Genomic DNA, 25,170 nt, shown 5'->3' on the forward strand with positions numbered 1-25,170 from the left:
CGACCACTCTTGCAGGTATCATTGCCACCTCTCCTTGAGTGTGACATACTCAGACGGCGTGGGCGTGCAGCTGAGGTGTCCTAGCTGTAGACTATATTGTTGGTCCCAAGAGCGTTTAGACAGACACGTCGACTGCGCATCGAAAAAACGAGTCAAATGCCTGTCTAAAACTTTGTGTGATAAGTGTTAGTCTTATGTGGACAAGGGGCACAGGTGTAAAGGGAGGCAGTGTCAGGGTTTGATCACCGGTGATATAGATAGCCACCTGTGTTTTACGGATAGCATTAGAAAGCCCAAATCATTGGAAAAGTATATTTTTTATGATTTTGAATGCATGCAGGAGATGGGGTTGCATGTGCCCAATTACATTTTTGCTATGTTCCTAAAGCTGGAAAAATCCTGGGAATTTAAGGGCAGTGAGTGTCTTTCTACCTTTGTTAAGACCTTTATTGGCAAAAAGTTCTAGGACTATGCTTTCCTAGCGCACAATTCCAAAGGTTACGATGCGTACTTTGTCGTTAGACAGTTACTGAAGGAAAAGATGTGCATAGAACTGATAACTCAGGGTAGTAAACTAATGTGTGTGGAAGTTAAGGCCCTGGGCATTTGTTTTATAAACTCTTAACTTTTTGCCCATGAAGCTTAGCAAGCTCCTTCAGGCAATGGGGTTTGAAGGTTGCAAAGGGTATTTTCCACACGTCTTTAACACTTTAGAAAACCAAAATTACATGGGGCCCATGCCCAAGGTGGAGCACTATGGCATAGACAGCATGATTCCCAGGGAGAAAGCATTTCTTGACTGCTATCAGGAAAACAGATATGAGACATTTGACTTGCAGAAAGAGCTCGCATATTATTGTCAGCAGGATGTCAAAATTTTGAGACAGGCCTGTATCCTGTACAGAGAAGAGATCATGAAAATGACAGAGATGGGAAATATTGTATAGAGAGGCCCTGGTAAATTCACAAAGGTAAAATTGTGTATAGATCCTTTCTGGTACATAACACTGGCATCTGTCTGCATGGCTATGTACAGGTTTATGTTTTTGCAGCCTAACACAGTAGATCTTCTTCCTCCAGACAACTATAACAGGCACAAAAAGAGATATTCGACCCCCTTTATTCAGTGGCTGTTGTATACTGCTCAAAGAAAATATACAGATACGGCATGCTTTACGGAGTGGGGAATTACAGGTAGGCCCCTACTTTCTAGATGGTTACGCCATTGTTGACAGTGTACGTACAGCCTTTGAGTTTAGTGGGTGTTTTTTCCACAGCTGTGTCACCTGTTATTGTGAAAAAGCACAGAACCCTATGATGGGGACAACTTTTGGGTTTCTTTATTACAAGATGCAGCTCAAGACCAACCTGATTGCCTTCTATGATGAGATAACTGGCTCTGTCAATATGGAGAAAACGGTGAATGTGATATATCTTGACTTTAGCAAAGCTTTTGATATGGTCTCCCACAGTATTCTTGCCAGCAAATTAAAAAATGTATGGATTGGATGAATGGACTATAAGGTGGATAGAAAGCTGGCTAGATTGTCGGGCTCAACAGGTAGTGATCAACGGCTTGATGTCTAGTTGGCAGCCGGTATCAAGCGGAGTGCCCCAGGGGTCGGTCCGGGGGCCAGTTTTGTTCAACATCTTTATTAATGATCTGGATGATGGAATTAATTGCACCCTTAGCAAGTTCGCAGATGACACTAAGCTGTGGGGAGAGATAGATACGATAGAGGGTAGGGATAGGGTCCAGAGTGACCTAGACAAATTGGAGGATTGGGCCAAAAGAAATCTGATGAGGTTCAACAAGGACAAGTGCAGGGTCCTACACTTAGGACGGAATAATCCCATGCACTGCTACAGGCTGGGGACCGACTGGTTAAGCAGCAGTTCTGGGGATTACTGTGGACGAGAAGCTAGATATGAGTCAGCAGTGTGCCCTTGTTGCCAAGAAGGCCAATGGCATATTGGGCTGTATTAGTAGGAGCATTTCTAGCAGATCGAGGGAAGTGATTATTCCCCTCTATTCGTCACTGCTGAGGCCACACCTGGAGTATTGTGTCCAGTTTTGGTCCCCCCACTACAGAAGGGATGTGGACAAATTGGAAAGAGTCCAGCGGAGGGCAACGAAAATGTTTAGGGGGCTGGGGCACATGACTTATGAGGAGAGGCTGAGGGAACTGGGGTTATTTAGTCTTCAGAAGAGAAGAGTGAGGGGGGATTTGATAGCAGCCTTCCATTACCTGAAGGAGAGTTCCAAAGAGGATGGAGCTAAGCTGTTCTCAGTGGTGGCAGATGACAGAACAAGAAGCAATGGTCTCAAGTTGCAGTGGGGGAGGTCTAGGTTGGATATTAGGAAACACTATTTCACTAGGAGAGTGGTGAAGCACTGAAATGGGTTACCTAGGGAGGTAGTCGAATCTCCATCCTTAGAGATTTTTAAGTGCCGGCTTGACAAAGCCTTGGCTGGGATGATTTAGTTGGTGTTGGTCCTGCTTTGAGCAGGGGATTAGACTAGATGACCTGCTGAGGTCTTTTCCAACCCTAGTATTCTATGATTCTATAAGACCAACTATCTGAAAAGACTTGGTTAAGTAGTGAGGACCCTCTGGGAGCATGAGTGGGAGGTGATAGAAACAGACATGGAACTTGCAGATTTCTTAAACAAAGCCCAGCTGCCTCAGCCTCTCGTGCTTCTGAAGGTGATGCTGCACTCTGATTGGAAGAGGGCGGTAGGGGGAGTTCTTAGAGGGGTAATACAACACTCTTCTGGGCGGGTCACCCTGCCCCAGAACTCCCCCCGATTGGTCAAATCCACTCTCAGGGATGTTCTCTGTGGCTGAAACCCATCCTGATTGGTAGAGGATGGTGGGAAGAATTCTTAGATGGGTCACATGACCCACTTTTGGACAGATCACCCCACCCTGGAACACCCCCGATTGGTCAAATCTCCTCTCGCGGCAGTCCTACAGGGGGGCGAAACCCATCCTGATTAGTAGAGGGTGGTGGGAGAAGTTCTTAGAGGGGTCACATGACATCCTTTGCTTCCGGTCATGTGTCCGTCTTGACCCTGGAAGTAATACCCCACTGAAGGCACAGTCTTGCTGCAGTGGGATTCCACATGTATCACTAGCAGGGGTCTATACTTTTGCCTGCAGAATCTCAGTTACTGGCAATAATAGAAGAGGACTGGCTCCAGTTTCATTCTCAGATCCCAGGCTGATTTGGCAGGCTGGGCAGCTAGAATAACCTTTTGAACTAAAAGCTAATAATCACAAAACCCCACAATGCTGTTTTCCCAGACACATTTCAGAGTAGAATAATACTTTAAAATAGCCAAACAGAAAACAAATCCCTCCCACTTTGCCTTTTATAACTACACACAGAGTTGCAGCCTAGATCAGATGTTTATGTCTGAGTCTGAAATCCTGAAGAATAGGGGTTTTAAAAGAAACTCTGACAGACCCTTGTAGCACAAGCAGGGGATGCTGTTGCTGCTGCTATGAAAGTTAACTTTGAATGCAATTAAAATTCCTCAGTGTTCAAATGACATGAACATCTGACAACTCTTGCAGTCTGTCTCGTCATTGACCCGCAAATAACTTACTGAGCATAATACAGCAGATTTAATTAAAGAGTAACTCATGATTCCACCTTCAAATACAGTTCAAATTCCTATGATTTGCTTTGCAAGAAAAAAAGGATTTTAATAATTATTTACATAAATGTTTTTAACAGCCAACAGCTGTATGTATTTTTAAAAAATTCATTGACATTAGGAGGTAGAACTGGAGATCTCTCTTAGATTAGAAACCTCAATGGACAGTCTTTTGCTTTACTTACCAACAGACATAATTTAAAAAAAAAATTGAAAAAAAAAATCACACACACTGAAAAGACTAAACTTAATTAAAATAATACATCTGTTCACTGAGACTTTGGCAGAGAGAATTAAGGCATCCATAGATATTGACTGCATAAATCAATAAGTTCGTTTGTAGGTTTTCAAGATGCAGACTGATATATCTTCAGATATAATCCCCATGAGTCCTAAAGTTATTAACCAGAATAGGTTGGAGTATTATTTATCTCCTAAGAAGTATTTCTGTTATAAGTATTTATTACCGTTATACGTAGGTATAGTCCAGCACTTCCATACAGCCATAATACTAACTAGACTATGGAATACCCATGGAAAGGTCGAAAAACCTATTGTGATGTCTGAACTTCAAAAAGTTCAGCAGTACAGTATAAGACCGTTGTATCCTAAGCTTCTCTGAACCAATTTGGTCTAGGCATCAGGCTCGAAAGCTTGCAAGATCAGTCTGCCTTGGCAAGGTTTCTAGTACATCTTGGATTCAGCTGGGTCAGAACAGTATGGTCAAGATATTCTAGACCATCTAGATATGGTCCTATTGAAGAACAGAAGCTGAAGCAGCAATAAAAAATGAGAAGTGTTCAGATTCTGGTTAAGGTACACTGTTTTTAATTGGAACCTGTCCACAGGTCTCTACCAAACCACGCCTCACTGTTGCTTGTGTTTCATGGTTTATACATGACCAGCATTGTGAGTAGAAAAGTATTGAAGGTTCAGTCCCTGGCTGGTGTTGGAGCCCATCCATCTCTGTCACGCCCTGCCTGCAGCTACTTGGGCCATTCTGGGTATGCCTACACAGCAAAGAAAAACCCACAGCTGGCCCATGCCAGCTGACTCGGGCTCATGGGGCTCAGGCTGTGGGGCTGTTTCACTGATGTGAATGCTTTTGGGCTAAGGCTAGAGCTTGAGCTATGGGACCCTCCCACCTTGCAGGGTGCTAGAGCCTGGGCTCCAGCTGATACAGCAGTGAAACAGCCTCAGATCTCTACCAAACCACCCCTCTGCCTGAAGCCCACAAGCCTAAGTCGGCTGGCACAGGCCAGCCACAGGTATCTGGCTGCTGTGTAGACATGCCCACTGTGGTCTGTTCCTTCTTATGACTCACCCAGAGAGCTGAGAGCCTCACCCCTCCTAGGGAAACAAGAAGTCCAAACAAAAACCTAAAGCCTTAGTGACCATGAACCAGGTCTTCAGCCCCAGTGTAGGCTCAGTAGTCCTTGCCCCTTTCCTCTTGCGGCTTACACTGCCTCTCCTGTAGGGGGGAGGTACAAGGGAACCCAGGCCCACCCTCTCCTCCGGGTGATAAGCAGCTAGGGTCTGTTTCTTATGATCCTTTGCTAGTTCCCTTGGCTATTTCCTACCTTTGCCTGTTTGCGGGTGTCTCTCCTGGAGCTGTGCTCTCCACTCCTCTCTCCTTGGAGCGTCTTCTCTCTGTGCAGCTTCTCCCAGTTTGTTGCTGAGTTTTCTTCTCAGGATGGCTCCCCACTGGCAGTCACCTGGAACCCCTGTTAGCCTCTCCTTTCAGGACCAGTCCCAGGGTAAAAGCTCACTGTTGTAGCTCTCTTCTCTTGTGTTCTGCTTTTGGCCCCACTGTCCTTCCTTGATAGAAACCACCCAGTCTGGCTATCCCCAGTTGGATCTAATCCTTAATTACCTGTCTCCCCTCCAGGTGTCACAAAATGGACTAATTGGGATCTCTGGCTGCCTTTAACCCTGTCATTGCCAGTGTGGCGTCAACCCCAGATGGCCAGTTGTCTGGTGTGACTTTATCAGAGGACATGAAGTAAGACTAAAGAATAATCATTCAAATATTGAAGCTTATCAGAGAGGGCCCATGAAAAATATCAGAACCACTTGGCACATCTTCCATTCTTCACAACTGGCTGGTATCCTTCCAGTCACATATTGGTTGCGTTAGAACATTTAAAGTATTGAGGAAGTGCATAGCTGCATACAAGTGTCATAGGTATCAGCAGGAGCAGACCTGTAGTCTCCAAACGAAAAGCCTCTACGTTCTGAGCTAATGGAGAGCTTCCTTACCTGGGAGAAAGTAGCAGACTGTTATGGGCATAGGGGCCAGCCAGAAGAAAGATAGATGATCATATACCCAAGGCTGGCATATCATAGAACCATTAAGAATCCAGGCTGGAATTTTCAGAGGCCTTTGGGAGTTAGGCACCCAACTCCCATTGAAAGTCAATGGCACTGGGTACAAAACCCCTAAGCAGCATCACTACATTGAGATTTAACCAATATTTCTAAATTGATCATCTGAATGCGAGGTGGGCACAAACCAAACTCCTGGATCCAACCCCTCTCTGCCTTTGGGGGTGTTCAGAAGCTGTATTCAGACGTCTACAACTAATTATACTGCATTCATCAGTGTAGTATCTGAGCATCTTCAGTTGCTCATTAAGTAACATGACTAACATCTGTCCTGTGTTTGTTCTCTTCTCCTCTCCCCTGGGGGAGAAGTGTGTGCAGTGGAGTGTTTTGTTTTGATTTTTTTTAAATAACACACACTGCTATGTATTTATATTAGAGAGAGCAGGTAAAAGAAATGTGCCTTTCACTTAAAGTGGAAGGGGTGGGGTTTGTGGTGGTCCTTAGTTCTTGTGGGAGCTCATTCAGAGTCTCACATTGGCTCCTGAGAAAGCTCTGTCTCCTGCACAGACGAGCTTTACCCTTACTATAAAGAGTTCCATCATGGTCTTCATCCTGCGGCTTTAGTCAATCTTTTAGGTACCCTGACCCCAGACCATAGAGTGCTTGGAAGAGAAGGACTGAGATCTTGAACTTGATTTGATATTCTGTGGGAGCCAGTGTAGGGTGCAGAGGACAGGTCTGATGTGTGCAAGGGAACCCTACATCTCTGTGAACAGCATTATATGAAAGTCAGTTTATTGAGCAGGTGCTGTGTTTAATAGAACACAAGTTAGTTTGTGTGTCCCAAGAACACAAATCGCAAACTGTAACATGGTAATTAAATTAAATTAAATTATATTTTATAGGCGCCTAACCTTTTTAAATATATATACAGAGTTTGAAATGCTAGTGCTAATCAATAGAGACATTATATGATAAATTATACAGTAAAATATGGATTAGGTATCATATTAAAAAAGATTTACTGAATGTAAAAAGACAGCGAAATTGCATAATAAAAATAATAAGGGGAAAAAAATCCAAGTAACAATTCTTTTCAGGAAGCTTAGTAGAAATATGCTTTATACAGCCTTACGTCCAGAGAAGCTGAAAGTGATCATATGTGATGGGAAGCTATAGCTTTTGTAAAAGGCATCGTTGGGAGGTAGTGGCCCTGCCATTGTATGCGGAGGGAAGTGTAAATGGGTTCAGACCAAAGCCCTGGCTCTGGACACCAGGCTCAGGCCTCGATCTGGGTCTCACAGAACTGAAGACCCTCCAACATGAAGGGGCTGTGGCAAGCAAGAGTTGGAATCTGAAACCAGATCTTTTATTATTTGTTTTATAGCAACACTTAGGGGCTCCAGTTGAGATTGGAGCTCATCTGTTTGAATGTTCCCAAGACAGCACTATCTATTTGGAACCCAAAGCAGTATAAAATCTGGGAGACTGTTCTTTGTAGCCTGGACTTACACTACTTTTTTTGTGTGGCAGTTTTTCATGATGTTAACACATCTTTGCCCGTGGTAGCAATGGCAAGAGTGCTGGTGCAGACCAGCTCAGATGGCTGTCATCACCATGTCATCTGGACCTTCTCTGAATAGGGTTAGACAACACAGTGGTTAAAATGCTGGTGCCCTGTATACGCTAGCTCTCCCACTATGGCTGCCACTGCTAAAGCTGCAAGGGTGGGAGGCTTCCTGAAAAAATCTTGTGTAGACACAATCTGTGATGGACAAGCCCATAGTGTCCTTAAATACATCTTGTCCCCATTTTAATTTTCACTTATTTAAGCAGATTAGTTATACAGATGTCTCCTTCAGATTGCTGTCTTCATTTAAAAAGTCGTCTGCAGAATTTGTCGTCAATTTAAGCATTCTAATTGCTACCCAACGAAAATCCTCTGGTAGGTGATGAAGCTGCAGAACCCATCGACTGTGGTCTGTTGTCATGGCTCTCATATCTCTTCAAGCTGCTGGTCTCTTGTTCTGCTTAAATTCAGTATCTGCGCTGAAGCCTGAAGTCATCACCCTTTGATGTCGTTTCAAACTAGAAAAAGCAATATGAACAAGTTGATGGGACAGAAAATACAGGTCAGTGTTCATGTGTTCTACTGCAGTAGCTCTTCCTCAGCCTAACTTGAGCTTTAATGGAAAACAGAGAGTTTTGGGGCAATTATTTTTCAAGATATGTTTTCATCTGTGAAAAGTTAATCTTGATCAGCCAGGAAAGTCTGACAAAATCACTATTTGGCTAAATCAGATCAAGTGATTGTTACCTGAAGTAATTAGTTCCTTTTTATCAGCTGTTTTTGTATATGACACAACGTAAAATTTACCATGTTTCTCAGATTCAAGGATTAGGCCTCAATTCAGCACAAGCATGCGCTTAAAATTAAAGCCCTTGTACAAGTTCTTTACTAAATAGGGACAATTTGCTGCATCAGGTCCTTACTGAGGTGGACCTAAAATACTTTTTTAAAAGGCTTTGGATATTCAAGGTCCAATTCTGCACTCTGTATCCAGACAAAACTCCAAGTCACTTCACGTGGGTGTTTTCCCTAAGCCAGGACTGCAAAATTGGGATGCCAAACATTTAAAAAACACTTTTTCCCCTAAAAGAGGGGTGTGTGTGTGTGCGTGCAAATGTTCAAGGATTGCAAGGCTCCAGATGAAATTGAATTTGATGGAAAAAATCTAAAACCTGGGAAAATTAACATTCGATATAAGTTATTGGGGGGCAGGGGAAGGGAGGAAAATGACACACAAAGCATAGAGAAAAGGAGGACTTGTGGCACCTTAGAGACTAACAAATTTATTTGAGCATAAGCTTTCGTGAGCTACAGCTCACTTCTGAAATCTCTGAAATCACACATCTGCCTGTACCACCGATGTGTTATTTATGGGGCGCACGCAGGATACAGCACATGCCCTTTATTGATCGCTATGTTCTCAATGTGATTAAAACTGCCGCACCAAGTGCCACGGTGCACCGCAGTTCTCCTGCTGAGTATAAAGAGCCAAAATCCAGGCAGTGCATCCCAGTGTGTCAGAAAACACCCTCTAGCATAACTCGTCTATGCTCGTTGGGCTCCCCCTGTGCATTGTTAAAGCAATGGGTGAGGTTCTCGGTTATGCCTCTTACGGCCCTTTAAGCCCCCTTCGTGCCCTCCAAACCCTGGGCTGCTCTGGGGGGCTGGAGTGGCCCCCAGTATAAATTAGACAGTTCTGAGAGCTTGTCTAAGTTTCAGCAGCCTCCCTGGGCAGCAGCACTGCACGCTGTGGCCTCCCCCATGACACCCTTTCCCACCCCTGCAGCTCTACCCACAGCACAAAGGCATCAGGGCTTTTAAGGGGGTCCTCAAAAGGCAGACTACAGCTGTCTTCTTCAGCTCCTGTGATAGGGGTATGTTTCCAGGGCTTGATCAAGGGCTTTCAGACCCACCACTCTATCCCTTTTACCCACTATGAAGGGGCTGGAGTGGAGGTGAGGAACTCACCCTTTCCCTACATTACTAGGGTTAAAATATACATTCTCTTAGTCATGTATGAATCACCTACCTCATCATCATCATAATCCCTCTCAGGAAGTCTCCTTGTTCGTGGTCCCATCTCATAAGGGTTGCTTATCTCAAACCTTTGGTTCACTTGACTACCATTGCTAGTCTGGATTGTGGGAAAGATTTTCTCATTTGCAGCAGGGTTGATGGCAGAAACAAGTCCAGGTGTTTCTCTGTTATCTGAATAGTCTTCTCTCAGCAAATGCCTCTTCTCTGGATTTTTTTGCCTTTTATTTGCTCTTTAATGAAAAAGAAAAGCGTCTTTTCCAAAGCTTAACTTTTTAGATGTATCTTGATCCATTTAACCCCCCACTCCTCCTTATTTTTCACACTCTCTTGTCCCTCTTTTTGAAATATGCAATGAGAGTAAGTATTGGTGCACCTGCTGCGTGCTATGACATCACTTGTTACAAAGGCCAGACAGCGCAGTTTATAAAGCAAGCCCCAAAACTTCTTATTACAAATATGGTTTAAGGTGCCAGGAGGGGCAGAGATCAGAGAAACCCCTTTCTATTTTGTCATGGGAAGAGGGAATTCCCCCTGACACAACACTAATTGCACTTGTAACTGTGTATGCAAACAAGAAACTGGTATGTTAATTTATACCCATTACAAAAGCTACTTTCATACATGCAGTCAAGGTCCTCCACCCTGCAAATGCCACACTGTATTCCTCCAGGAGTGGGCAAGGGTAGAGTGACTATGCTTGAGTGGCCTCCATACCCCTGCTTGGGAGGATCATAGGCTCCATGGCAATTCAGAATAGGCCAGTGCACAGGGGAGCATTGGAGCTGGGCTGAGAAAGGGGCCATTGGGTTTAAGATTAGGCAGATCTAGTGGCTGGGAACCCCAGATAAAAGATGCAGAGACAGCTGTTGTCATTCCAGCCCATAGGCTGGAGTAGTGGCTGATGGAGTTGCCACCTCTGAGGTATAGAACACTGCAACATGCCTATCAGTTACATGCCAAAGACCCAACTACCCCACTATCATGCCAGGGCACAGTGCAGCAGGTACCATCTCCCTCTGCCACCCATGCCAGGGTGAGGAACCTGCAGCCACCAAGCCAGGCCCATCCCAGCCCCTATTCTTCCTACGGCCTCAAGCACCTAGGCTATGCCCCCATCTTCTGCTGCTCTGAGCCCATGACCCCAGCCCCTGTTGCTGGACACCCTGGGTTGGTCCCTGTTGCCTATCTGGTGGCTTGCTTAAGGGCAGGTTGGCCCTGCAGCACCCCAGCCTTCTTGTTATTGCCACTCTCTGTCCCTCAACCACGAGTTGCCCCTGCAGCCAGTCCTGTCCCACCTCCTGGAGCTCACCCTCATTGGCTTCCCACCTGCCAGCCCTGGCTGCCCATTGGGGCTCAGTGCAGATGCAGCCCGCATCCCTGAGAAACTTTCTGAGAAAACCCGGGACTTTTATTGTCCCAAGAAGACTTACAGATTTCCCACAACAGCTACCTCAAAAAAAGGGATGATCCCAGGAAAACCTGGACAGGGGGCAACCCACGTGGCTAAGGAGGACCACAGAGGTGCTGAACTTGAGCTCCACAGTCTGTCCCTGGGCTCAAGGGGTGGAGTCTGACCTCCCTTCGGGTTGTGTGTTGTGGCAGAGATATGACTTTAGAGGCTTTAAGCAGGGGGAGGGGGTTCATTTCAGCCATACCTGCATATTTTGGAAACAGACACCCAGGGCCAGATTCTCAACAATGTGAGCACACATTTCTCATGACAGCACACAAACTATTAGAGGAACACATTCAAAGGGAAAAATACCTAACCTTCATGCAAAATGGTGGTAATGATGTGTCCCAAATAGAGAGACAATTGCATTGGCAGCTTTAAAAATCTGGCCCCTCTTTTTGAAACTAGCAAATCTGTAGAGTTTAGCAATCTCCCTTGTGTTTAAACGCCTAGCAAGCAACTATTTGTACCTCATTGAAGTGAAAATGAGTCCTGCAGCTAAGCCCAGGATCAGAGCCCCACATAGGACAGCCACAATGATAAGGATCAACAAGGAATCTGAAAAGAGAGAGATTAAAAATTCATAGCAAACATGATATACAAGGGAACCTCTCCTTTTCTCTAATAAGAATATATTTTGGAGTAAAATAGATTCTGTACCATCAAAACGTATCTGTCTTTCATGCTATTACTCTTGGGGCAGTGCTTATGAGATGGCCACCATCATGGATTGAACCCGTCTGCTCCAGAGCTAAAGGCATAAGCTGCTATAGTTTGAGCTAAAGCTCAGAGAGAACTGTAACACCTCATATCTGCTGTAAATCTGCAGAGGGGGACCCCATAACACCCACTCACCAGTGAGTTACATACTTTCTCAGCTCAAAGGAAGCTCATCCAAAGCATCTGAGGCCCATAGCAGTTTGAATCCTGGATCACCCCCACTGACATGACATCTGCCATCTTATCTTGGCCAACACACGCTGGGGATTGAACTAGGAACCTCCAGAGCTAAAAGTATAAGCTACTACAGCTCGAACTAAAGAGCTAAACCTGTACGTGTAGGGATTATAACAACTCATATCCTCTGTGGATCTGCACGGGGGAGGGGGAGACTCTTTAACACTCACCGGTGGGTTACACTTGCCATCAGCAAACTCCTGCTCCTGCATTAGGCTCTGCTAGTAAAGACCCTTGCATGGGTGAAGAGTTCTCTTGAAGTAAATGGTCCTCAGCACATGTTCCATACCAGCAGACCCTAGTGCATGCTCAAGGTCTAAGGTTGCAAATTAACCTCTTTTGCAACCTCCTATTTACATTTGCTTGTGCTTCACTGACATATTTTCTTTTTGTACTGAAATATCACCTGTTTGCTCTCAGTCAAAGGCTGGAGTTTTTGGAAAATTGGAGAAAATCCCTCTGTACGGTTACAACTGATGGAAGGGTGGGAAAAAATGATTTTTTTCTCCTGACTGGCTGCTATTTTCCAAATTTTGTTTGTGAAAACAAAACACCCCCCCCTCGCCCCAGTTTTCCTAAAGCCCTTATCTACCCTCCCAAAAAAATAATTAAAAAATTGTTTTCGTTCAATTGTTTTGGGGGGTGGGGCATGAAGGAAAGTTCCAACTAGGTATGCTCTGAACGTTTAAATGTTTATCTCTTCACAGGGGAGGAAGGATGGGCTTGTGGTGCAAGTATGAGCCAGAAGGGCTGGGTTTAATTCCCAGCTCTGCTACAGACTTCTTATATGACCAGGGCAAATCATTTAAACACACTCTGCCTCAACTGTCTTTCTATAAAATGGGGCTCATACTGACCTCATAGGGCTGTTGTGTAGATTAAAGTTTGTGACAACACTCTGAACTCCTGAGTCAAGAATCATTGAGTTGATCAATTTGGGGAGGAAATTTCAGAAGGGAAGTTCTCTTTTACTTAGGATGATGTTTTTTCTGACGCTTTTAGTTGTGTAATTGCCTGAAGCACTGTGGAATAATGAAAACCAGCTGCCCAATGCCAGGGTGCTGCAGCTATGTTTTTTCTGCATCTACAGTGTGGAGGAGTTTAAAAAAAAATCCACATGGAATTAAGCAAACTACATTTGCACAACTCCATAATGCTGCCGCTTCAGTGTCTGCTTTAAGATAGAGTAATCAGAAACTTATTTGCTAACTTTAGTGAGTAAAATAACTTTTCATTGCTCTTTACTCCTGCAGAGTCAACACAATTGAGGGCAGATCTACACTAGACATGCTACATCGGCGCAGCGGTGCCCCTGTAGTGCATCTAGTGAAGACACTCTATGCTGATGGGAGAGTGCTCTCCTGTTGGCATAATTACTCCATCTCCGTGAGCAGCAGAAGCTATGTCAGCGGGAGAGCGTCTCCTGCCATCATAGCATCGGTGTGAACAGCGCTTAGGTCGCTGTAACTTGCATCACTCAGGAAGGTGGTTTTTTCACTCCCTTGAGCGACGTAAGTGAGATCGACTTAAGCGGTAGTGGAGATTTGCCCTCAGAGAGCGTGAACTGGATTCCATTTCCTCTTGCACATTATTAATGCAGTTGCCTACTAAAATCCAGTCACTTAGCTCTGTGCAGCTACACCGTAGGCAATGAGGGTACAAAGTGTCTCTAAAGGTTTACTCTGAAGATAGTGGGGTGGAGGGGAAGAGGTATAATTGAGACTATCACTTTGCCCACACAACCTTTAGTACTAGTAATGCTGTACTATTTTGGATCATGAGTTAGTCTGTTAAATGTATATATTTGAGAGACACCATATGGTGTGCGGGTGAGTTGATGTTGCCCTCTGAATTTTATTGTTAGAATTTCCCAAGATTGTCTTTAAATTCATAACCTTGCTGTTGCATTTGTGCATATTTTAAGCAATTGGTTTTCTTAAATTGTTTTAGAAAAGGCATTAGAAGTAAGAACCCAAAAGCCTTCTTAACAAAATACATGCAGAGCATTTAACAGGGTCAAAAATTTCTTCCTCTTATAACTTATGCTTATGCCTGGCCAGCTTTACTCTGTGCTGTGTTAAAACTATAATTAGCCATTTCCCTAAAAACTTTCAGGCAAAACATGCAAAGGTTTTGAGGTCTTAGAGTTGAATACACACACAGGTTAAACATATACCAATTTAAGAATACAGTGATGGTAAGAGGAGTTGAAACATTCACATGCAAATGCACCCTGCACTGAATTAGACCCCAGCCAGTCATAGTGATTAAACAGTCATAAGTGTCAAGTTCTTCAGCAAACTTCTCTCTACACAGGATGATACTGTCAGCACAACCTCTGAGAGGGATGAGGGGGACATTTCTCTCAACAATATTTTCCTATCCTATAAGATGTTGAAAAATTGGAGAGTTTGCAGATAAAACTCACAAGAATGAAGGAGCTCAATCTGTTCAGCTATCAAAAAGAAGATCAAGAGGTGACTTAATCATAGTGTATAAATATCTTCCTGAGGAGAAAATATGGGGTACTAAATGGCACTTTAATGTAGCAGAGAAAGGTATAATGAGAACCAGTGGATGAAGTTAAAGCTAGACAAATTCAAACTAGAAAAAAGGCATGAAGGATGATTAATCACTGGAACAAATTAACTACCAAGGGAAGTGGTGGATTCTCCATCTCTTGATGCCTTCAGATCAAGACTGGATGGTTTTCTGAAAGACGTGCTCTAGCCAAACACAAGTTATTGGGCTCAACGCAGGCATAATTGGATGCAATTCGATAGCCTGTGTTCTATGGCCAGAAGGAGATCAAACTGGATAATCTAATGGTTTCTTCTGGCCTTAGTGTCTATAATGCTTCCTGCCACATGGCTACAGGACTCACGCTTTTTAACTCATCCTTCCCTAACTTTGTGTTGTTGTTAACATGGTGTGTTTGCATCTCCATATGCTACTAATGCTCACTCTACTATTGCAGGGTCTGCTCTGCAAATAAAACATTGCTGGAAATCTTTCCTATAAGTAAACATCAGAAACTCTTGTACTCACTGTTGCTACAGTTTACTCCAGAGTAGCCCACATCACACCTAAACAATAATAAAATAAATGGAAATTGAGTTCATGCTGTTCAGTAGATGGTCATGAAACAATGGAACACTCCCACCCACCACCATCTTCTCTTATTGATGGGTTTCATATTTGTGATCTTCTCTCTAAATCTACGTAGTTTCTCTCTGTTGATTTGGGTGAGAAGAAACAGTTGAGGAACACCAATTTCCTTTCTAAACTAAAATTTCTTTGTCCAAGATTTTCAGGCATGACTAGTGATTTTTGATGTCTCCATTTTTGAAGTGCCCAACTTGATACACCTTAAAAGGGGCTAATTTTCAGAACAGGCCGAGCATCCGTCTATGAAAATCAAGCCCCCATAGGTGTTTCAAGATGGGTGCCCAAAAATGGAGGCACTCACAGTCACAAGCCACTTCTAAAAAACTTGGCCTTTGTGTGTCATAGTCTTTCTTGGGCACCTGAGTGCCGACAGCGCCTCACTTTTCATACCAATGCTACCATTTTGAAATAAAACTTATGCTAGTGTCAGAATTAATTTTGCTGGTGAATGTAACAGTCATAGGAACAGCTGGATTGACAGAGAATGAAGAAGTTCTCTGTTTATCCAGAGGTACAGCCTGGGTAGTAGCATAGCTTCCCCACACTACTCCAGTAATGAGTTTCAACCCTGTCCTGGAGGAAGCATCTCTAGAGGGAAACCCAAGCAAAATACCATAGGACTTATACTGGTCAGCACATGTGCTTCCCCTGGACCTCAATGGAAGTTCTGCCATGAATATGAAGCAGTATAGCTCAGTCTTTGTTGGTTACTTAATGTCATTTAATTTGTGCAGTTTAGGGCTGTGATTCTAAAAGCAATATTGTCAACTCCATCCTGTTTTAAAGACTGTGTTGCCTTATCTTGATAGAACAAAGGAAGTAGCTGAGTACTCACTTCACGCAGTTTCCATCTTTGTTTTTGAAATTAGGAAGACATTGGCAAACTGGGGCGCTGTTTTTACCCGTAACACAATGCATGTGATCTTCTTCAGAACATGTGTTATCACAATCTACATTTTCAATGGAAAAAAACCGAGAGTTGTTTTAAAGACAGTCTGAAAATGGATATTCTGATATAGAGGCTTAATACTTCAATATGCAAATATTTACATTTTCAGTTAACAAAGAAGGTGGCAAAATACACCTGGTTTTTTCCTGTCCCCTTATAAACTCACAGAATTCTGATTTGCCTCTGTGCTATGTTATGTGTTTAAGGGCTATCGAATGATCTTTTAATAGAAATACACACACAGAAAAGAAAGTTAAATACAGGCACAATAGCAGAAGAAAAAGTACCATTGCTTGGTTCCCACCAGTCTGTGGCCTTGCCAACTCTTGTGATATTATCATGAATTTTTCCAAGATTTGCTGTTTTTCTTAAAGGCTCAGCTCTTGGAATCAATTAATTAGGTGAGAATCTCAGCTAATAAAGCATGTTTCTAGCACTCGTGGTTACGGAGAAAGGCTTGAAAACATGAACTGAATGTCTGGTAAAGGCTCCAAAACCAAAAGGCAAATAAGAACCCCAAATTTGTTATCTTCTGAAATCCCCTCATGATTGTTGAATGCTTAGGGCTGGCAATGCTGTCTTGTGCGGCACAGTCACAATACCACCCCTAAAACCCAGTGGGCAGCAGGGCAGCTGAATCCTAGAAAGGGGATTAGGGGTAGCTGGACTGCTGGCTAGCTCTGGGTCATGGTGAGGCAATGGGCCAACCTCATAGGCCCCAAGAAAATCTGCAAACCGTCAGGGAAAATAATAACACCAAGTCCTACAGGCATGCTAGTAAGAGACAATATTTTATTCAATAGGTCCTGACAAATAACAAAGACCTGCTATTTGTAAACCGCTGGTATGCACAGTCAGGCTCCAGATTCTTTCAAGCCCAGCAGCCCTGGTGGATTGACTCCTGAACCATTTGCAAGGAGAGTAGATTATCTACCCAATGCTCAGCTGGCTATGTGGTGCCAATACTGTGATTTAAATCACAATACCCAGATGGTTTAAATTAGTCATATGCTTACGAGCGTTGCTAAATTGGAATGGAATGACTCATGCGATTAAAGTGAAGCACCTGCTTAAGACCACTGTTTCATCAGGGCTTCAGTGCCCAATTTTCAGAGCTGCAGATGCTCAGCACCTGAGAAAATCCCTTTTTCTCAAATGGTGCTGACACAGAGTGCAACCAAGGGGAAATGAAGGCGGGGAGAGGAAAGCCCAACCCATTATAAGAGCTTATAATGGTCATAAAGCTCTCACCTGAACAGGTTTTTTCTTCTTTGTTCTTCTTAGAAAATCCTGATTTGCACTCACACTTTGGTCCATCAGTTTCCATACAATTAGTAGTTGCCTCATCACAGCCATAAATGTCACATTGTGAAAGTTCTAAAAACAAAATGAAATATTTCAAAGACTGATCATAAAGTAAAATCTATAATTAGCAGTAGCCTTTAATACGAGGTAGTGTGCCTGCTTAATAGCCTATGTACTTTGTAGTTAGTATTTCTGAATTCAATTTTAAGCTATATTTAGGGTACAAATACCCCCCGTCACCTTGAATTAACCTTTCCAGTATTGATGACCTTCCCAGCAACTGAACCATTCCCATCACAGGTGCTGATCTCTCATCTCTCCCTGCCTAGAGCTGGCCTGATTTGCCTCCCAGCGGCCTAACCTTCCCCAATGCCATCCAGAAAGAAGTTCTGCCAACACTTTAACAAAGAGCTCTCGTGAAAGTTTCTTCCCTTAGCCCCTTTAAAAAACATGCAATCCACCCCCTGCCCTCCTATACAGGGAGTTGCGCTTTAGTGGAGACGACTGATGGATGTAAAGCTGAGCATACATGTAAATATTTGCAGGATCCGGGCTTATAAGTAATATGTCATACAGTGTTCAACTTATATATAACTTGAAATTGGGATAGAAGCTCAGAATAGGAGAGGAGCTCTATAATTGATTGGGGTTAGAAAAAATTTCCCCTGTGGATGGGTTATTCAATAATTTCCACTATGGAGGTTGTTCTACCTTTTTCTGAGGCATTTGGTACTGACCACGCAGAGACATTAGGTTCACTTGATTGTCTAAATTAGCATAGCAATTTCTATAGTTCTAAATTATTTAAAATTGATTCAGGAAAATACACCTCAAAATGATACTTTGAAAAGAAATCTATCAGGATTTTGTTTCAAGTTGGTTCCAAAAGCTATGGCTTTGTTTGATTTGTACAGCTGTAAGTGATGACAAATGAGTAAATGGCACTAATAAAGCAGTGCTTACATCTTAGTTTAATTTTTCCATTTAGAATGTTACATCCTCGAAAAAAAAAGAAAAAAAAAGGACTAGCATAAAATATTCTGTCCGACTCAAACTTCAAATATCAAACTTGCTGCTACAGCACTGAGAGTGCTCAGACACCCCGTGCACAGAAGGAATCTTCTTGAGAAGATAATTAGGCATCTTAAATTATTTAATAATTGACTATAAATAGAAGTGACTGAGTTGTAGATTTTAAAGATTCAGTTTTACAAAGCAATCTTAATCCACCAGGACTCACACGGATTTCAAAGCTATTGTAATTCCGGCAAAATTGAGTCCCATACTAGGTCATCCTCTGAGCCTTCCCCCAAATTTTCAGCAAAAGATTCATCTCTGTTCCTAACTATGGGCTTAATCCTACAAGGCGCTCAGTGATCTGACCTTGATCTGTCAAAGCACTTAAGCACATGCTTAACTTTAAGCATGTGAATAGTATTACTGGGTAAATATGCTGGCCTTGTTTTAGCAAGGCAATAAAGTGCAAAAATAGTCCCACTGAACTCAATGGAATTATTCATGTGCTTACAGTTAAACATATGCGTTTGTGCTTTACTGGCTAAGGACAAAGGGATTTGGCATCTGTACAAATGAGCCCTAAGGCCCTGACCCATCACGAGTTCTGCATGGACACAGGTGTCCATTTGCATGGAGCTCAGTAGCAGGATCAGGGCACTGGTGTGCAAGTTTTATTTTTGCCAGAGTTCATTAAAAATGTGAACATTTTTCATGAACATTTTAGAAAAAAATACCTTGTGCCTGTTTTTCCTTGAAAAATGTCAACGCTTTTTGACTGGTCCCAGCTTCTGCTGATTTTTAATTACTGATACTTGTGCAGGAAATAGTAGAGAAAGTGCAAAACGTAACAAAAGATGTTCAGCTCTAAGCATTAATGCATTTTTCCTGCAAGAGTTGGTTGTTTTAGTAACGTAAGAATTTCCATACTGGGTTACACTGGTGAGACATCTCATCCGGTACCTGGTCACTGTGGCCCCAGTTCAGGAAAGTGCTCAAGCATGTGCTTAATCCGTCCCCATTCAGAAAACACTTAGGCACATGCTTAAGTTAAGCATTTACTTAAATATTTTCCTAAATTGGGATGCTGGCCTAAATGTGGCCAATACCAGATGCTTCCAAGGATGGGGTAAGAAACCCACCTACTGGACAATTATGAATAATCAGACAATAAGGAATTTTCCTTACTCGCTCGCCAATAAGAGATTGTCTTATACTCAGAAACACAGGAGTCATATTTCTTTTATTTTTGTCCTGTGTAAAGAGAGGGACTGTATTTTTATTCTGTGTTTGTCCCGCACCTGGTACAATGGGTTCCTGGTCCATGGCTCCTAAGTGCTATGACAATACAAACAATAAAGAATAATACTCCCATTAGCTACATAAACTGTAACATTCAGAAAAACATTCATTTTGGAAATGAATATTCCTCTTCTATTCCCAAATACAAATATAACATTATCTGTGTCTCAAAAAGACAAAAAGTTACAATGAATGGTTGAGTTTTCAAAGTAGATTAGGGGATTCGGACATAACTCATTAAAATTAATGGAGGGTATGTTTCAAAGAGCTTTGTCCTCATCAGCTTGGAAAATCTCCGCCAGTGTTCTCAGTGTAGTACTTACTTTGATAGCTGTCATTATTGAAATAGGAATGGCCTTTCAATGCTTCTTCTATGAGTCTATCAACAGTACTAGCGTTTAATTCTGTGGTCACTTCAAACATGTTGCTTATTGTCACGCTAGTTCCACTGGTCTCCGCTTTAATCTGTATTTTAGATTTTGCTGAACTTTGTCTGAAAAATAAGAATCTAGTGTAATTGTAGAAAGTACCATAAAAACCACATTTACTTTAACAACAGATTTTTGTAATCAATCACACAGGCATATCATAGGCAGCGAGAGCAGATTTGCCCACAGACACATTATACCACTGTGCAGTGCCTCTTGGTTCTCACCCGGCGATAACATCTTGAGGGGGTGAAGATCATTCAGTCTCCACATCCCATTCTTTAGTCTCTGCTCTGCCAACACGTGAGCCAATGAATGCAAATGAGTTGCAACAGGATTTTATGACATGGTCGTTTTCTCACTAGAAATTAGACTGAGATCACAAATTCACTGACTACTGGTTATTTGCACCAACCTGGATCTCATGTCAACTGGTAACCAAGAGGTTTACAATGCTCTATCCTACTTAGTAACTCCTTGAGGCATCCAGTCCCTGTTGTGATGAGGTTTTCACTCTTAACCCTAATCATTACACTTTCAAGAGCCAGATTTTCAAATAACGTGGGTGTACAATTGCCCAAATAATTTTTGCACATTGTGTTAAGTGCATATGTACGTGAACAAATAAGTAAAAGGCTGAAGTCAGAGTGGTCCTAAATGTGCCCCAAACATTTTCCCCTCTTAATGCTGCTGAATACAATAGTAACTTTACTAAGGGCCAGATTCTGATACCTATTCATGATGAACAGGGTCTTATGCCATGTTTGTCTTATCCCTTTGGCTATTATCAATAGGAATACCCAGGGAGAAAAGTGCTACTCAGCATAAGTTAAGCTCTTGGAATCTGGCCCTAAAAATTTACGTACCACATCAATACCATATTCTACTCTCAGTATTTATGCAAAACTCCCATTGTTACTAGTGAGGGTTCTACTGCGCATCAAGGGTTATTGTCTCAGCTCACCCTACACACAGGATGAGTCTGAAACTTCTGATGCTAAAATGTGTATTTTCCAAAGTGGGCCACATTCCCAAAAGCAAGAAGTCCTCACTGATCTGAAACCTTGTTTAGCTGAGTTCATTTCATATTGCTCATCTGAATTGATTAAATGAGGATTGACAGTATATAAGTTGGGGCAAACTAAGAAAGCAATGTGAGCGATGCGTTCTGTATCTATGCTATGTACACAAAGAGAGATCACAAACACAAACACACACACACAAACACAGGAGCTGCTGAACTTACTTTATATTCACAATTATTGTCTCTCCATAGTCTGTCTCATTTTTGAAAGTTGTGTTGAACTATGAAAGATAAAATGAATTTGGTTTATACCTTTGTAAAACCACAGAACAAAATAGCGAAGGGACATTTGTGGGGTTCATCTCTCTCAGAGCCAGTTAGGGAAATTAAAGGCCCAGAGTTCCCCATGCCATGTCCAGGCAAATTCCTATTGGCTCCTAAGAGAGCTCTGCCTAAACAAGGAGTGCCGGAGTGGGCCATAAAATTGAGTATAATAATAAATGACCACTACATACAGACACTGTAGGGGGCACCATCCTCCCAGGCTCCACACTTAAAGGGATGCCTCTATGCACAGATCTTCCTCATCCAGCTTGGACAGAGGGGGAGGGGGACTCAGCCTCCCCAGGGGAACCAAAGCCCTGTTCCCCATGACACTCTGGAGGGGCATCCTTGGGCCTCTGATATCCATGGTGAGGAGCAGACCAGGGACAGAGGCAGTGGGGTGGGTTCAGGGTGAACATCATTTCCCGCCCTGCCGCCTTGGCAAGCTGTGAACGGTGAGTGGAGTCTCAAGCCGTGGTAACTTTTCTGGGCCAGCACCTCCTCCCCATCTAGCCCTCAAACATGTGCACTGGAGCTCCCCCTCCCCCCGCGTAAGGTAGGGGGAGGTTTCTCAGAAGCATTGGATAATGGCGGAATCCTTGGTAGCACAGGTCCAATGGAGGCTCACAGCTAGAGAGCATGTGCAGGAGTGTGAGCCCAGGAGACGGTGGGGAGGCACATCCGCCCACAGATGTTCCTATTCCTCCAGCAGATCACAGATATTCATGTGACTCTGGGAGGTTTAGTGGCTGAGCCCCCTTCTTATGGCACAAGAATGTGTGTGTGCGGGCACACTCATACACCGATTCCATCTCTCTGGCTGAAGTACCCAGGGGAAATCCCACAACGGGAAACTCATAGTGGCTTCTGTTCCTAGACCTCTTCACACAGGTTTCTTAGCAGGAGGGGAAGATCTCTCCTCCCTTCACCAATCAGTGCGACATGGGGCACCAAGAAGCAACTCTTATAATGAGCAAATCCATCATCATAGTCCATTAAAGAACATTAGTATAATCACCCAGTATATCCCACTTCCCTAGGAAAGCTGTTCCAAGACTTCATTCAATGTTTATACAAAAGCACATTGTGTTTAACATTCCCCTCATTCATACTATTCATCTACCTATGGAACAGAAATTAGGACTCTTATTTAGGTGCCTAAATCCATATTTAGACATCTAAACTTTAGGCACCGATGTCTGAAAATGCTGGCCTTTGCTTATGCTCATATGGTAGGAATACATTTTCCCGTATAAAACTGTAACCTACTTTTACTCTTATTAATGAGAATTACTGTCTCAAACCTGCTGACGATGTTCAAATAGTTATCACTGAGTAGGATCATGTTTACTATGATGTACAAGTTATTCCAATCAAGGCATGAGGCCTACAAAAAGTACAGAATTTGTAATAAAAAAATAAATATGTATTCGTCCACCCTCCTTGTAGAAACATTTGAATTAAAAAAAGGGTGCAGATACAGCAGCCTTAGGACACAGGTTCCCAGAGCTTTAAAACTGTACAGATTCAAGGCACACAACAGAGGCTGGTCAGCAAATTTCCAGTTGAACAGTTTTCCAGCAGAAAATGCTGTTTTGTCAAAAAATTTAAATGTTTTGCAGGAACATGTTGATTTCTATGAAAGCTGCAATGGAAAAAGTGGAGATGGTAATGGAGTTTTCCCTTCTATCAGCCTGGGGGGGTTCCCTCTTCGCCTCAGACTTCCTCCTGTCGCCAGTTTGGGGGTTTCTCCCTCCACCTCCCTGCCATCTTAAGTCAGCCGGGAGGAAGAAGCAGTGCAAGGGGACAGGGAGACCTGGGACAGGTGCCAGCAGCATTGATATGTTCCCAAATGGGAATTTTCCCTTTCATGGGAAATTCTGAAGTTCGACGTTTTGATCCAATTTGGAACAAAACAAAATCTTGCACACTTGGAATTTCCTGTGTGACAGAAATCCCATTTGTTGACCAGCTCTAGTATATAAGGCCAAATTTTGGTTTCTTATCTATGAAAGAAAGAGAACAATACTTCAGGCACAACCTGTACTGTCAAACTCAGTTTCTTATCCGCCTCTAGGCCCTGTCTTCACCACAGCCTGCCCCCAGACTGCATTCCCTGCACCAACTCTTCTTTAATACCTTGGAGAGGGTATCCTGCTTGCCTTTCTCTTAAAGAGATAGCACCCTGTCATAGGGTCTGTTTGTTTTACATTCTATGGGACTTTTTAATAAGGGAAGCAAGTAAGCAAATTAGGGGCAAATTCTGATCTCCGACACATACATGCAACTTCCACTGACTTCAGTGGGAATGATGTGTGTACCTCTCTGAGGGTCGAATTTGGCTGTCATGTAAAGGAGTCTAGACTGATGTAGCATATCCCGTGACGGAGGTAGAGGAAGGTGTAAGTTATGCTGACCAAGACACCACTTTGAGGCCCCATATCTTCCTGCACATATCTCATTCCAGGAAGCAGATCTCAAGATTAAATATGTATGGAAGAATTTTTTTAAATGACTCACAAAATCTGTGACATTTTTGTATAATTGCTTATACTCTGGAGAGTTTTCATTTGCCATGCTGTCGGTATACGGTGTTTTCAGTGTCAACTGTCCAGGGAATACTTTTCCTAAAAATAAAGCAGAGACATTAATTCATTACACTGCATTTGTAATAAACAGGGTTACAATGTTGGGTTATCCATGTTTTATAGATGAGAAGCAACTCTGCATAGGATCCATATTTGCTAATTTTCTTCTATTGGAGGAGACAGGAAGGGATAAGTATTCACTTAACCAGCCCTTATCAAAAAAGGGTTAAACCCTGCTATCAGTGGGCACGGAAGGAAGAGAAACTGATGTCGTTCTTCTACTAAAATAATGTTAAACTATGAGTGTGGCTCAACACAAACAAAAACAGGATATGTCCAAGTATTACCGCATTTAATGGCATAAGCCAAGATTTTCATGAGTGGGTGCGTAGATGTCAACATGGGGTCCCCAGGGATCAGTTCTGGGTCCGGTTCTATTCAATATTTTCATCAGTGATTTAGATAATGGCACACAGAGTACACTTATAAAGTTTGCAGAGGATACCAAGCTCGGAGGGGTTCAAAGTGCTTTGGAGGATAGGATTAAAATGCAAAATGATCTGGATAGTGGATCAAAAGCTAAATATGAGTGAACAGTGTAACACTGTTGCCAAAAAAGCGAACATCATTCTGGGATGTATTAGCAGGAGTGTTGTAAGCAAGACATGAGAAGTAATTCTTCTACTCTACTCTGCACTGATTACTCCTCAACTGGAGTATTGTGTCCAGTTCTGGGCACCACATTTCAGGAAAGATGTGGACAAACTGGAGAAAGTCCAGAGAAGAGTAACAAAAATGATTAAAGGTCTAGAAAACATGACCTATGAGGGAAGATTGAAAAAAACTGGGTTTGTTTAATCTGGAGAAGAGAGGATGGAGAGGGAACAGAAGATTCACAGGGGACATTTTTCAAGTACATAAAAAGTTGTTACAAGGAGGAGGAAGAAAAATTAACCTTATCCTCAGCGGATAGGACAAGAAGCAATGGGCTTAATTTGCAGCAGGGGCGGCTTAGTTTGGACATTAGGAAAAACTTTCCAACTGTCAGGGTGGGTAAGCACT

General features: G+C 42.8%; 1 protein-coding gene across 7 annotated transcripts in view; it reads right to left on the reverse strand.

Moving 5' to 3' along the window:
- Window positions 1–8,000: 8,000 nt before the first annotated feature.
- The window catches only part of MUC13 (mucin 13, cell surface associated), a 39,936-nt gene continuing 22,766 nt past the window's right edge, over window positions 8,001–25,170 (reverse strand). For all 7 annotated transcript variants that reach the window (XM_074966786.1, XM_074966787.1, XM_074966785.1 and 4 more), the window contains 9 exons: window positions 24,041–24,147; window positions 21,419–21,477; window positions 20,068–20,237; window positions 17,375–17,500; window positions 16,010–16,124; window positions 15,055–15,092; window positions 11,520–11,607; window positions 9,589–9,826; window positions 8,001–8,077 (listed from right to left, as the gene is read on the reverse strand). In XM_074966786.1, the coding sequence (XP_074822887.1) occupies window positions 8,027–8,077; window positions 9,589–9,826; window positions 11,520–11,607; window positions 15,055–15,092; window positions 16,010–16,124; window positions 17,375–17,500; window positions 20,068–20,237; window positions 21,419–21,477; window positions 24,041–24,147 (992 nt within the window). In that variant the 3' untranslated portion in view covers window positions 8,001–8,026. The remainder of the gene's footprint in view (window positions 8,078–9,588; window positions 9,827–11,519; window positions 11,608–15,054; window positions 15,093–16,009; window positions 16,125–17,374; window positions 17,501–20,067; window positions 20,238–21,418; window positions 21,478–24,040; window positions 24,148–25,170) is intronic.

This window comes from Natator depressus, chromosome 11 (assembly GCF_965152275.1).
Source record: "Natator depressus isolate rNatDep1 chromosome 11, rNatDep2.hap1, whole genome shotgun sequence".
Lineage (NCBI taxonomy): Eukaryota > Metazoa > Chordata > Testudines > Cheloniidae > Natator > Natator depressus.